At 30.4% G+C, this 16,318-nt stretch overlaps 1 protein-coding gene across 1 annotated transcript in view; it reads right to left on the minus strand.

Annotated features, from left to right (window-relative positions):
* Positions 1-5,514: 5,514 nt before the first annotated feature.
* Positions 5,515-16,318, minus strand: part of FucT6 (alpha-(1,6)-fucosyltransferase) — a 35,380-nt gene continuing 24,576 nt past the window's right edge. Inside the window, exons 11-12 of the mRNA XM_014433879.3 lie at positions 14,544-14,697; positions 5,515-14,412 (exon numbers count right to left, since the gene is read on the minus strand). Of these exons, the coding sequence (XP_014289365.1) occupies positions 14,338-14,412; positions 14,544-14,697 (229 nt within the window). The 3' untranslated portion in view covers positions 5,515-14,337. The remainder of the gene's footprint in view (positions 14,413-14,543; positions 14,698-16,318) is intronic.

Below are 16,318 nucleotides of genomic sequence, written 5' to 3' on the forward strand. Positions count from 1 at the left end.
TGAGAAGAAGATAGTTGGAGGTGAGGTCAGAGAATCACACAAATAAGTTAAAAAGCTTATTTACTAGAGCCAACGTTTCGGCAAGAATTTACAGCCTTCATCAGGGCTAAGAAAAAAAACAAGATAACAACCACTGAATAAATGATATATAGAATAAATAATTGTACATAATGATAAAAATAATGTAATGAAAGAAGTGGGAAATAAAAGGTATATATAGGTAATTAAATATGTGAGTAAAATAACATAATTAATAAAATAAAATGTAAAGTTATATAATGCAAAGAAACTTTGAAATATGAATAATTTAATTTAATAATAATAATTTAAAAATGGAAAGAAAATATACCTAAATAATGTAATATGCAAGTCAAAAAAAGACGTTTAGAGAAACAAAACACAAAGTTAGTAAGAGAAAGAAGTAATTAGTGAATAATAATAATAATACTTTGTATTGTATGTGTATTGAAAAATAGAAGATAATTGGAGAGATCCACAAGTTCAAAAATAATAAGCAAAGTTCGTAAAAGCAGTGAACATTACAATTATATAAGAAACACACTAAAATTTAGTTCTGTCGGGTTCACTAATGTCTAACGACCTCATTAATCTGGGATTTAATAATTCAGGAACTATTACTTACATTTATCGAAGAAGGAACATAGAAGAAGGCGAGCCAATGGAGGTCAATGCCCAAAATGTTCAGAGGAAAAGCCTTCGGCAGAGACTGAGCGGATCAAGTGAGTGGAAGTTTTAGGAGTAACAGAAACTGAAGACGAAGTGGATGAACAAAGGAATGGTCGTGAGCAAAGAAACCGAGAAAGCACGTGAAGGCGAGGACTAGCACATTGACGAACTATCACGTGAAAGGAGAGCAGAGCGGTCTGCCTATTATCCGAGTAAACGAAGGAATAAGCTGTCTGGTGGACACGAGCAGTTCAAACACCATTTCTTGTAGAGAAGTACTAATTAGCGGCGAGGGGAGGTCACTCCAAGTAAAGGTTTGTAAATGTAAATTAATCACTCTGGGTGGACCATGCAGTATAGAGGAAAGGACTGGGTAAGTAGGGGACTAAAGGGGGCATTTCAACAATTCATGTAGTGAGTAGGATGCTACTCAGGTGATTATTGGCTGTGATCTTTTAGAGAAGGTGGGGCTAAGATAATAAAAGAATAGTAATGGGAAATGGAATATTAAAATCGGACGAAAGAAGTGCAGATGCCAACAAATAATAGCAGACGGTAAGGCGCGAGTAGAGTCAGTAACGCATGTGGAGAATTGGAAGGACGCCATTACAACGGATTTGACGGTATTTTCTTTAATGAAAGACAGGTGTTGAGTTCGACAGAAAGGACGGTTCATGAGATTCCACTAAAGCAGGAAAGAGTGACATGTGTTAGAGAACGAAGATACCCACAGACACTCCGGAAGAACATAAGAGACGAAATCGAAAACTTTAGAAGACAAGGATTCATTGTAGACAGTACGTCACCCTAAAATAGTTCGTTGTGGGTGGTGTGGATAAAGCCTACGCCTGGTGAGAACGGGGAGATATATAGGGTGGTCATCGATTAACGTCGCTGATAAGTATCGGATACCGAGGTTTGAGGATATCTTTGACAGACTAGGAGGGGCTAAAATCTTTAGCACCTTAGACGTGAAAGCAGGGTATCACCAAATTCGTATGCACCCACTAAGAATTTAGAAGAATGCCGTTTGGTCTGAAGAACGCGAACAATACATTTCAAAGGTTAACAGATGAATTTTTGAGAGATATAGATGAATCAGTATGCCAGATTTACCTGGATGAACTCCTGGTGTTTAGTAAATTGGTTACAGACAATGTGAAACACTTAAACACCGTTTTTCAAAGGATGCGAGAATTCGGATTAAAAATATCTTGAGAGAAGTCATTGCTGGGACAAAAATAAATACATTTTCTAGGACACACCATATCTCAGGAGGGGTAAGATCGGGCCATTGAAGACAATATAAGAAATTGTATAGATCAGTAGCAGAAGGAACCAGTACTAGCATTCCCTGACTTACAAAAGCAGTTCACGCTCACGACAGACGCTAGTGAGTACGAGCAGGGAGCAGTGCAGTGGCAGGAAAGTGAGGTAAGGTATCACAGAGGCAAAAGCACGTTACAGCGCCTTTAAATGAGAACGACTGGGTTATATATTATTATTGATAATAATTATATATCATATTATAGACCATAATATGGTTAATAGAGCATTCCCAATCTTACTTGTTCGGGAGAACATTGTACCCTAAATGTTCTCCCGAACAAGCAGGTTAATAAGTCCGAAGACGGACCACATTCCCCTCCAATGGGTGGGGAAGCTAAAGGAATCGTCGGTGATAATTACAAGATGGAACTGTTGATCCAGTACAACATGGACATCACGGTTGGTTGTCTCGATTACCGTGGAACAAGAAAAGGGACAATGAGGCTGCGAAAATGGACTTCAAGAGAGAAAGAACATGGGTGACCATGATCGACCTCTAGCACCAGTTGCGGGACAGGTTTTCGGAGGTAGTTTTGGAACGGCCGCATTTCGTTGGATGGGGGAAGAGAATTCGACAACTCCTTGATCCGAAAGGAAATGAAGGATATCGATGTGATGTGGCACCTTAACACACCAAGAATGATTGAGGTCGAACTCCCTGATTCTCTGGAATTCGTCCGAGATACTCTTTTTGCGTATTGCTTACAATGGACTGTTGTAGGGCGAAGTGCTGTCCACAATTGCTTCAGTAAACTTTCTATTTCTTCCCTAATGTGTTTTCGAAATGGCTGGGGACATCACCTCTTCTTAACGTGCTTCACCCTATCCTGCTTCAATGTGATATCGTGCACCGTTTCTCCTGTAGCTCTCGGTACTTCCCCTTCTTTACAAAAAATATCATATTACTTAAATGTTGCCTTTTTCCAAATCTCCCTCTAGTTAATCACGTCCGTTCTCGCTTACAGTCATACACGAGCTTCTGACAGCAGTATCTCTTCACTCCAATTCTAATATTCCACTGAAACCCCCTATTTTTTATTGTCGCTATCACCTTTTCCAAAATATCTCGTAGTCAATGATTATCAGTGATAATCAAAGGTTATCTGGTTGTTTCGGGGCATTTTCCTCATTATATGGACTGCTACCTTTCCTCCCTTAAACCCCAGTTATCCAATTACATTTCTGATTTCCCTTTAATCTGCAAGGCTTACCCAGAGTGATCAACTGACAGTTACATACTCTGACCTGTAGTTCCCTCATTCTATTACTCAATCTCTCCAGGGCCTCTCGGCAGACTAATGTGTTTCCCAGGGTTAATCAGACAGCTTACTCCTCTCTTCGCTCGTATAATAGGCAAACCGCCGTGCTCCTCTCAAATGGCGGTTCTCCAAAGTGTGGTCGCCCCTCTGTGAGTACACTCCTCAAAACTCTCCTTGATTCTACCTGTTTTTTCGCTTCTTCTCCAAGTCCTCCTCTTCAGTAACACGGCAATGGCGCAGCAGGTGCTGGACAAGTTGTCGGAAGCAGTGTTGGTAGCTTTCCGATTGTGGTTTCAATCCTACGGAGTTCCGGGGCGCATCTCATCACATTCAGGCAGAGAATTCGACAATGCCATGTTTCGAACATAAATGAAGGACCTTGACGTAACATGAGCTTCTCAACGCACCCCAAGAGTAGAGAAGGCATAAAGTGGCTTCATGGCACGTTATATATATTATATTATATAGGCTTCATCGATACTTAAGTTATGTATATACATAACTTAGGAGTAGTCAAGAGCGAAATGCAAAAAAAAAGATATAAGAAAGGAATAGAAGTGAAAGACTGACATTATTGAATTCAGTACCTCTGGACCGAATTTATCTTTTAATAATCCAACCTTTATTCTATAATATATTATGTTGTAGTACCTAACAAGATACGCTTTTCATAGATAAACAAACTTCATCTTTCAGACATTTGAGCAAGTTACTTATTTTTTGATTTTCCGCAGTCAAAATATCAACGATACGATTCACAAGGAAAACATTAAGTTTGTCCACTGATACAAATAGCTTTTATGCATATTCCTCACAAGCTTACTATATTAAAATAAAACAAATATATACGTAGACAATTTAAATAATAATTATTTTTTATTTTTCCTATTGCCACATTGATTATTTTGTTGCCAGATTGCATTTTGAAAAATCAGAGATCATTTAGTAGATCTGAAACTCGTTGCTTAGGTGAATAAAAGTTGGATTGCAAAATATATTCTGTGGTTTGAACATTCAGATTAGATTTATATGTACAGGGTTTCCTGTAAGTGTTACCAATATAACAAAAAACGACTCGGAAGGGAAATTCTAATAGACAAATAAGGGTTGTTATCACGAAATAAGTGTTTCATTGTTGCGTCCCTTTCTTTTCATTATTTCTCCCAGAATAGAACAGACAAGTAACTTAGTTTAAAAAATATTTGTACTTCTAAAATTTATTCTAAAACGTTTCTAATTATAATAAATTTAAAGAATTATTTATTTATTCTTCTACAACTTATTTTTTGAAAGTACGAATCAGACAATAATTGTGGATAATTATAAAAAAATATATAACATCCAATAAAAAATATTAAAAAAGTAAAAGCAAATAATAGGCTAATATCTCACGATTCAGGAAATATTAATAGTAATTATTAATACTAATTAGATAGTTTAGAGTGCTACCAATGGGTAGTTTCTCTACACGCCTGTAACACTCCAATTTAACTTAGATCAGATTTACTAAATGTATTAAATAAAATTTAGAAAAAAAATTAGATAGTACCTAAGAGAAAAAAAATTAATGCAAATTATTTTCAATATTACTGTAGAAATAAATAATAGCAGAATACCAATACAAATTTACTATTACTATTCTCAAATTTAGTTATTGCTATGAGAAAGTTAGTTTTAGCAGCCTTGAGTTGCCGCATCGTTCCAGCCGGTAACCACATCAAACGGTTTCCTTCCATTTGTAAACAAAAACGTATTTTTCTCTTTACGATCGCTGTATAAATGCCATAATTTCACGGAATGTCTCATGGTTTCAGTGAACGGTCCTACAAGTGCCTATAAGGCCACATTTTTAAAAATTTATCGTTAACTCATATTTTTGCATATTATTTTCCTTATTATTGGATTGGTGCTTTTTTAACATAATTTCAGTAACTTCTATTTTCGAAAAACACAAAATGCACTTTACAGATCCCAAATCGGACCATCCGTTCAGGAGTAAATAGAAAAGTAAATTTTGGTGCATCCCATGAAGCGGTACATTTAGCCTTAATAGTAATAATACTTCATGAAGATATCTAACTAGTAACTGGTAAACATGCATAATGCCTATGGAAAAGGAATCCAATGATAATAGTCTTACAGAAATTATCTTTTTTTTTACATTGGCATTATTATAGCATAATATAAATAACATTATAGGCATCCCATAGACAACATAGCAGGGAAGATAAAAAGCAAATACAATTATAACATTACATTTATTTTCAAACCAATAATAAAGGAGCAGAAAATTAAAATACATTTAAATAATTATAGGTAACAAACATCATATAAATAACTCAAACATATATATACATCTTAAGTAAAAAATACAAAACTATTGAACTTATAATAATAACACACAATGCTAAAGTAAATTATTTTACATTAAAAAGATAAAATGCTCTGATGAATGAAAAGTTGGCTCATCAAAATTTGATAACTCGTTAAACTAATCAACTTAAGGAAGCCTTAAGCTCAAAGTTGTTTTAGAAAAATATAGATTTTTAAACACTGAATTAAAAGTATTATGTAAAATTCTGTGGTTATTACAAAAAGTCAAATTTAAGCATTCTTTACTTCTTAATTAGATGCAGGTTTAGGTAAAAACTACAAGAGATTTAGATTTATAGAGACAATGTGGCCAAAATAATTGAGAAAAAGTTCAAATACATTGCATATAAAAGTTTTGTTTAAAAATAAAAATTACTCCAAGCAACATAATTAAGCAGTTTATTTAAAAAAGAAATTATTGTCAAGTCATGCCTGCTATACTTTAGCCATCAAAGAAGAAATAAATAAAAGAAATCTGATGAAATATTTGTTTGGGTATTTATGTAATATAAATCTATAAACGTTTCTTCTCACCCATCAGTAAATATGAGCCATAAGAAACTTAAATTTTACATTTCTTACTAATTACTAAAAGCTTATCATAGGCCATTATGTATGCATCATGATTATATTATTGTGAAAAATCATATTCCTTTATTTCATAAACCAAAAAAGTTCTAAGATTAAAAAGAATGCCCAAACTATCAAAATTATGCTATTTTTTATCAAGATAATGCCCAATAAAATTTTTACTATCAGTATATCGATATCAAAATGATTGTATAAGAGATCTTGAGGATCAGTCAATAATACAGCTATATTGAGGCAACTTTTCACAACTTTATTGCTTGTATAGTCATGCCAATTGTCTAATATAGAGTGTTCTTCATTGCTGTGACAGAAAATTTGCATAATTATGCAAAAAATAAAGTTGTGAAACATCTTCTTCTCAATATAGCTGTATTATTGAATAATCCTCAACATCCACAAAAATACATATCTTTAATAGTCATAAATACATATATAAGTGTGTAAGCTGTAATTATAGCAAAGTGTTTATTTAGTTTGTTTTAACTATTAAATTAGGAACGTGGTAACTTTATAATGATTTCTCATAAATTATAATGACATGAAGACTTTCAAATTTTAAAGAACCAACCTTTAATCAAATTTCAAAATTCATCTAACATAATTGATAATAACTACTAAAAAAAAAATACAGACAATAAACACTAATATTGGAAAAAATAATCTTTAGGTTTAATTTTTTTATTTTGGTATTTTTGTTATATACAAAACTTTTTAGAAACACCACAAAACTTTGGTTTCAAGGAATTTGTTTATTGATCACATAATGTAATAAACATGGCAATCACACATATTTTTTCTTCACAGCCCTTAAAAAAAAAAAAAAATAGACTATTTGACCATTGAAACAAATTACTAAACTGTGTTGCGCATTTATTCAAAGTTTTGAGCAGTGAAATGTACAGAAAGAAAATAATAAAACATATATTAGCTTAAACTACATATAAACACACAAGTTTAAATGAACATAAATATATTTCAATATACATAAATCTCTAACATATGCATTAACTATATATATTTATATAAATAACATATTGCATGCTTCCTTATTCCTATAAATATGTAACAATATAATGTACAACCAAGTAATAAATATGTATATATATTCCTACAAGTATTTCCCTAAGATATTTAAATCACATCTTCAAAATACAGACAACAATTTTATAAAAGGTTGGAAACAAATACCAAATTTTTTCTTTATGTTATTAATAGCGATGAAAGATCTATGGACTGCTCGAGTTATGTTTAATTTATCACATAAGAATTGAAATGTTAAAGTATTGATTTTTTTCTAATTGATATTTTATTTAGTTTTTCTAGTAGCATAACTATGAATTTAAAAGTTGGAGTATATATTTTTTTCTGTTATTTTTATCAGAATCAGGAATAGAACAAAACAAATATACAACAGCCTGCACACAATGACATGTTTCAAGATGGTAAAATGCACAAGCACTTTTGACAATTTACATTTTTTGCTTTCCCAAAGCTGATTCTCAAGGTAAAATTGGAAGTATTGAGAAAGATACGACGGTTGACAACAGGAGTATACTCAAGCCTCGGGTTTTAGTCAGATCTACTGACGATCATCACAAAAACTGAGGGGGTCAGAACATGTAGTTATAGCTTCAGATGAATAATTCCTAACGCTTGAGAAGTCATGTAGATAATATGGAATATTTATTTTTGTGTGCTATTTTTCTCTCATTATTCCCATCATTCCATTTTTTATTTTTTAGATTTTAGATTAGGATGTTAAAATCAAAAAGAAGGAAATTTGAATACTAATCATTTGTCAAACTTTCTTGTCTGTGAACATGAACATCATGATACCACAAGGAAATTGTTCAATAAATGCAAAAATAATATGCGTAATGAAAACTTGTAAAGTATTTGCCAAAATAATTTATATTTTGTTAATTTGTTTTCATCATTTTTATCAGTTAAAAATGTTGTCTAGTTTTATAGTATAATTCTTTACCATCAATCTGTGATTTAATTTTACTTAAAAATATTTTGTTCACTTTTATAATATATTTTCTAATTATTTTATGACATTATTTATTTATAGACCTTTTCTGAAATAAATAGAAAAGAATATGGTTACTAGCTAAGTAGGTAAATCAATTGAATGATATTAAAAATAAACTGAAATCTGTGGAACTGTACCACCATGTGACCATCCGTGTATGTGTAAGGGGCACAATCACTTCAAGGTTAAGGGGAAAGGATGTATGTGGCTCACATAGAATGATTATACTAAATGAGATACGATTTACAAATGGCAGTCCATTGCTTAGGATAGATTATGTCGGAATTAAGTTATGAAGGCTACTTTAGATCCACTGGACCTACATTTAGCAAAGTAAAAAAGAATCACTGAAGCTTTTACGCAGTACAGCATCAAACAAGATTAAATGAATAAATAGTCTCTAAAGGGTTTGCTTTAGAGGAAGAGATTTATCAGCTAATTATTAGAACATTCCATTCACTTGTTATTTTTTAATATAATTTTTTTTAATCAAATGAAAACAACATGTAATATCATAATGCATGTTTCTAGGTACGCTCAATCTAAAAGTTCTCGGAAAGAATGATCAATGCCAAAAGTGCACTAGCATCCTGAATAAAATGATTCCGAAAGTCAGCCACAGCTGAATCACACACCACTTAAACTCAGGCCTAAATTTGTCACACTGTCAGAAAAATAATATACTACAACTTTTGTTAAATGAAATCTAAATTGTTAAACAAGCATTGCTAATTAAAATGTGATCATTGTATTTTCCAAAATCACACTCATAACAAATGATGCAATGTCAAATAAGTTTAATTCCCAACACAAAACATGGCAAGGTTGTCAGTTATATTTTCATGGATATAAATCTGACAATTTTAAAAGAAAAAAAATCTAGAAAATAAGAATTAAATTAAAGTATTTAAATGAAAATAATCAATTCTGAAATGGAACTGAAATAGGAATTTCAAGTAATATTAAAAAATATATTACACCTATAAATTACACTCATCATACCCACCCATAGGGATACTATAAGAGAGAAAAAAAATATATACACTACCCTGAATTGAAATAATTAGCTTCACAGTTAATTTCCCAGCCTATTATATTTTTCATTCTTTATATTTAAATAACTAAGTTCAGAGAGACAGAAATAATTCTGTCAAAAAATTGCTAATTTAATGATTATATTTTAATTTTAATAAGAATCATATATAAGTTAGTATTAAGAATTCAAATACTAAAGAAACCAAATGATAAAGAATATAAATACATCAATAACCAAAATAAAAATATAACACCATAAAAGCTAGATATAGCTTATTTGATGGAAGACAGTTTTTCTACATACTCCTAAGAAACAAACTAACTTGTCGTATAATACGTAAAAATACAAACTCAGTGATGTATCATTGAATTTCCTGAATATAAAGTGCCTTCTAACATAAAAAAAAATCTTTGTGAAGATTTTTTTTCAGGAACTTTTAATTGTTTTATATCCATATTTTTAAAAAAAAGAGATTCCCATTTTAAGAATTAAATATGCCACATACTTACTTTGTTAAATGTGTCAGTAAGATAGATATTATAACACCATTTGCCTAACTAATAGAAATTCAGGAAATATTGGAAGTTTGTTTCCAAATGAACCATAAAAATTTGATTTAAATGCTTTAAATAGATTTAAGAAATTCTTTAAAAGATTTAAATCGAACTATCAAATAATGACAGATATAAATATGATCAACAGTTGGATAAGATTCGAACCATCTGCTATGAGGCTGTGGGCTGGCAGAATCATACAAAGATACCCTTATGTACAATTATTGATCGTAAATAAAAATAAATTACAAAAAGGTACTGTACAGTAATCTTGAATTTACAACAAGACTGACAGTATTCTTATTTTAAAGAGTCAATCATTTATTGGTGTCTATTTACTTTTTTTCTTTTTATATCAGCCACTAATTCATATCTGTGTTCAAAATCCTACAATGCTTTGTATTTTAAATTATTACTATTTCAAAAATGATCCTTTTTTTAATATATTTTTTCTTTTTATTGATATATGAGAAAATATCAATAGCTCTATTTGTTTTAAAAAATATATATAATTTTTTAGAAAATAAAAATGTAGAATTACATAATAGTAAAGAAAATGAAGCTAACTAAATGTCAGCTCATCTCAACTCTTTAATTTTATAAGAAATGTTAGAATATTTAAACAATACGTAGATAAAATTATATCTGAATTATCCGTAAAGTTCAATTATACACACTATTCAGTCATTTACATACATTGCCATTCAATTAGTATTACATTATTTCTTTAGTTATTTGAACTAAAAAAAAAAAAGAAATAATGTTTTCCTTTTCAGTTCATTAATCATATTGATCTCAAATTAAACAATAATTTTTGTGAACGTTAGAAACTATAACAAATGAAGAGTTCACATGAAGAATGATTTTAGTCCACTCTTTGTAAAGTGGAAATATTTCTTTTGAATATTTAAAAGAAAAATTTCATAACCACTGAATTGTTAAATTTTAAAACTGAAATATTTCCACTTCACAAAGAGTGAACTAAAATTTTCTTTTCCAATTTTCTCCATTTAAATTTGTGACTAAATTCATTGTTTGTGTTGACTCTTCAAAAGTAACAACTATATCTTGCCAAAATAATGTGAAGGTTTTTTCAGCAACTAAAACAATCATTAAAATTTTTGGAGTAGTCTTTAAATAACTGATTTAGGAATGAAGTTTCTACGCATTACATTGGAAATGAAGAATAAATTTTGAATAGGTGTCACAATATTTTTTAAATCTAAAAAAATGAATTAACTTCTTTTTTTAATTTATATTCACAAATAATTGAGGGGTTGCAAGCAAAATCCTTCCAGTGAAAAAAATCTAAAAATGAGTTAACAGGGACCAACTCACCGTGTATAGCATTACCCACATGATTACCCGATTCTGTCAAAAATACCACAGTTTCTTCTGTAAAAATCTCTAAAAATATGATTCAGAAAAAAATTCTACAAATCTAGAGTTTTTAGCAATAACTCTACTTGTTAGAGGTAGTTCATGCAGCTACCTCTGAAAAATAAGAAAAATCAGGATCCCAATAAAATGATTTAACACTGCTACACTTCATAAACATCAATCAACAATCAGAGTTGAGGATTACTAAACAAATAATAAATAATTGTTTAATTATTATAAGTCGTAAGTTTTCATTTCAACTTGAAAATAACATGGTATATAATACTAGTGAATTTTTTTGTCAGCAACACCTCAATTGTTGATGATAAATACAATAGAAATTCCAGAGTAAGTAAAACAATTATGGTGAATTTTGAAAGGCAATAACTAACTAAAGATTGTTAATTGGATGGCAGTCAATAAAGGTGCCAAATAATAAAAAAACCTATTTATTGGTAACCATCGTTCCATCCCACTTTGCAGAATAACATTAAGGAAAAATAAGAGCAAGATACAAACATTGTAAGTTGTAAGTTGAAATCAATAAAGAAAGATGTGAAGTCTTAAAAGATGTGAAAGATTACATCAATCCGGAGTAGACGCCGTGAAGAAGTAGTGATCACCCGACTCAGAATAGGAGATGCCCCTTCAAAATGTTTGAAATTTCATAGTAATCTGACTGTCAAACACATTTTTGAAGAATGTAATCACTACAAATTAACACTGAAACAGTTAGGGATACCAACAAATGTTCCAATGGCGTTGAGAAACGATGAATCCGTAATAGAAAGAGTCATTAAATTCATCCATAAGACTAACTTAATAATCAGCCTTTAATTATTATAATTATGAGAGATAGTTGACTGTGGATGATAAATGAGGAGAAGATGGTTGGGGGTGCCATTGTCAATGAAAATTGATTTCATTGACCGCACCCCCAACCATCTTCTCCTCATTTAATTATTATAATTATCTATTTATCTTTCTATCTTTATTTATCTTGCCTTATTTTTAAAATTAGAATAATTACTTATCTGCTTTTCATCATCCTTTCCCCACTATCATTACAATTATTAAACAAATTATAATCGCCTAGCTAGATAATATTTCAAATGCGGATCCGCACACCATACCAAAGGTATTACTCTGTAGAACAACTAGGCCTTACCAAAACCAACAACCAACAGGCGTTGATGACCAGGTTGTTAAAGGCCCTTTCAAAACAAACAATAAACAAACATTGCAAGGTAAGACAAACCAAATAGAATATAAATAAAAAGAGGGAAAAAGATTATATAAAAAAGAAAGAAAAAAACTAAGTTAAAAAAAAAACTATATAAACATAGATGAATAGAAAACTAATTAACAATAGGTACAATAATGAGTGATGAAATAGTTAATTCACAATCAAAGCCCTGCAAAGTGGGGTGAAACATTGGTTACCAATAAATAGTTTTTTTTTAATACTTTATACCTTTATTGACCACCACCCTCTATCTTCATACAATCTACTACATACGGTCAACTATTAATCTTCCAATATAAAGATTTTTACGGCATGAAAACTTGAATAACTTGAAGTATACACTTATGGCTTAAAACTAAGGGTTGTCAAATGAGTGTTAGACTTAGTTCAGCTGAACCTAGACCAATAAACTATTCTTGGAGTATAAAGTGAGATTTTTTATTCAACCTGCTATCAAGTCTAATAAGCTGTGTCTGATTAGTGAAGCAGCAATGATAATCCAGAGCAATTTTCAGATAATTGATTAAAATTAAGTTTTTAAACAGTATTGAAAAAATTATATTAAAATTTAGTATATATTGATTTCTACAGGACTAATAATTTTGTATTTTTTTTAATAATATCATTTTTGGATTTGTACGCACACTGGAAGATTAAAAGTCAAAAAATAGTAAAATCTTGACTCATCCATAGGCCCTAATTAAATTATTAACTATAAATATAATTATTATGATTATATAAAAGAATAACAATTACAAGCTCATAGAGAGTATTAAAAATTAATCTTCATAGTTGCGTTTTAAATTGTTTACAAACCAGGGCGAAGTGAAATCCAACACAATAGAATTTAGAGAAAACAAAGTAGTAAAAACATTACTTCCAGTAACTTACACAAATTAGCACAAATTAATTACTTATAATAAACTATTTAATGCCTTAAGCTATACAGGTGGTGCTAAATAATATTAGAATTTTTTCGTAGTAATAGAGTCCTAAATAATTTCTTAATGAATGCTAACTATGACAAAGTAATGTGATGATTTATATATTAAAAAATGTAGTAAAAAGATGGCAATGTTAAATATTACACAACCAAGGTTCAATATTTTTTAGAAAAGAAGAAAATAGCCTATGATTCACAATTATACCTATTATATATGATAAACTTTATAGCACCATACTATAAATAATGCATATATTATCCTAAATGATTTAAAATGAGACTACAATCAAATATTCTACTAGGCATATATGATTAAAGACCTATAGAATGGAAGATGGTATCCATTTTATAAAATTTATAAAATCATTACAAATACAAACATGTATTTGTTCCACAGTGTGAATGACAACGCAATCCTAATTACGTTTGATAATCAACTTATCAGTCTCAAATTTACAAAAGCTTAATGCGTAAGAGATTAGTGGCAGGCCGATATGGAATAAACAAGGCCTCCACTAGTGAAAACCTCAGTGGTTTTGTCTATACCAAAACAAAAAAAAAAAAAACAAGAAACATATTTTCAAGAAAGTTTAAAAATACATAAAAATATGTTTCTATCAATATCACCTCAAAAGGTGAAAATACAATTTTAGGTCATTATTTAAATCACTTACAAAGCTAATACTTGCCACATACCGATGCAGTGTCTTTTAATTTATATGAGATCCTAAAAAATAAAAATATAATAGACTGTTTCCTAATTCTCGCATGCATATGACAACAGCTGATTCTTGCAGAGTCTTTAACAATTATTTTTGGCACATAAGCCTTGAGAAGAAGAAATTCTAAGTAAATATAAAACCAGGAGATAATCTGAGACCAACTAGCTTCGGTAGTGAATCAACTACGTTGCTGGCTTTGCTGTAAGTGGTACCTGAGTGTAGGTTGGGAAGTCTACTGCCTCGACTATATCATCAACCTGATTAGCAAAGAATAAAAATTAAACTACCATAAACATCATTCTGATGACTTAAATTTTCAAGAAGAAACATGAGCTATAGTAACAAGTAAATAGCAAAGTCTTTTCATTATTATTACTACATTACTTACCTTAAATGATGGATATAAAGCGACTTGATTTGTCCTCAAATTTCTACCTTTAGAATAACCATCCCAATGGTTACCTGCTACTCCAACAATATCTCCAGCAGCAAGATCCATTTCGTCGGGTGATTTAGGGCGATGGCTCATGACAGCTACTTTCCTGCAGAGATAAATAAAGAACTATAATTTAAAACAATAATTATAACTTTTTTTTTAAATCTATGTTCAAAATTTCTTTCTCATTGTCATATAAATATATTTCTTTATAACTATATTGGCCTTTTGGGCCTTAGATGGTTAGTATACTAGTTTGATTTTTTTTATTGATTATGGGAGAAATATAGATTCACGTAAAAGACACCTCTAACTATTGATGAAGCCAACTATTGAACAATTAGAAATAAAAACGATAAATTATGAAGAAAAAATATATAAAACTAATAATACTTATGTAATTCAAAAGTTAAGAGATAAAAAAAAGTTAACAAAAAAAACAAATATTTATAGAATTAATAAAATAAATTATTTTAGGAAAACAAAACAAACAGAATGAGTTGCAGCATCCTGAGATACAGTCTTCAACATGAAGATGGATTTCCGAAGTTGTAAATTAATGCACCTTTAACTGCTAGTAGCTGAGAGTGAGTTTTCAAAGTGTATTTTGCTGAAGTCATCTATCAATTCTATTAGTAGTTCGTGATGCAATTTGTTGTTTCTTATAAATAAACCAAGGGGCATCCACTTTGATTCTTAGGACCTTGTTTTGGAAAGGAAGCTGTTCCCCAGACGTCATAGTTGTAAATTAGTAATGACCTTGGTATTTTTTTGTAAATGAGAATAGTCATTTCTAGTTTTAACCTAAATTTTCTATTGAAGATAGGATACAGCATCGCTAGTCTTGCTTAGGTTAGGGTTAATTAAATGTTGATATAGTGATTCCAGATCAGGCAGTAATTGAGATAAACACTAAGGTGTCTTAATGCTTTACTAGCAGGACTCCCTTGCATTTTGTTATCTTTGAGATTTAGTTTAGGTGGGTCTAGTAGGAATCTGAGATTAAAAAAACTTGGAGTACAATTTTCAATCTTGAGACTAACCATTCATTTAGTAAAGTATTGTTACACATAATCAAGGTGATTCCCCAATGTATTTATAGCTATTATTATGCCATCGTACAGAGAAAAACTGTTGTGTAGTCAGCAAACATAGCTATGAAGGTAAGTGTGGACTGGATGATGTCAAAAAATTGTTGAAAATCCAAGAATATTACCAGTATGTTTCTTCTTTTCAAATTCATTGACTATAAATTATGATAGTCTTGCTAGCTGGTGTGAAGTGGTATCAATATATTGAAAACCAAATAAAAATTCAGAATAATGCTGTAACACTGAAAAAAAGAAGAAAGATATCTTTTATAACAAATTCCAGCAATTTTCTAAAAACATTTTTACTAGGCTTATGAATTACTACAAGTTTGGCTTTCTTCCACATAGCAGGAAAACATACTAGTATGTAGAAAAATATTCCAAATTTACAAAATAAAAATGATAGCTTTCTTGGGTAACTTTTTATAGCAATGAAAGGGATCAAATCATGATCAGGGCTTTTTTAATGTTAAGCCTTTTATTAATCAGTGTTTGAACTTCTTTTGGAGTTGTGAATTGAGATGGAAACAGTACTGTTACTAGAGGGAAATTTAAATACTCATGGATTCACTAGATGTGGATTTGGTGTTGAAGAACGTTTTGTTGAAGTAATCTACAAATGCATCAGCTTCAGCT

The sequence above is a fragment of the Halyomorpha halys genome, unplaced genomic scaffold, assembly GCF_000696795.3.
Source record: "Halyomorpha halys isolate HHAL.00 unplaced genomic scaffold, Hhal_1.1 Scaffold1278.1, whole genome shotgun sequence".
NCBI classification, from domain to species: domain Eukaryota; kingdom Metazoa; phylum Arthropoda; class Insecta; order Hemiptera; family Pentatomidae; genus Halyomorpha; species Halyomorpha halys.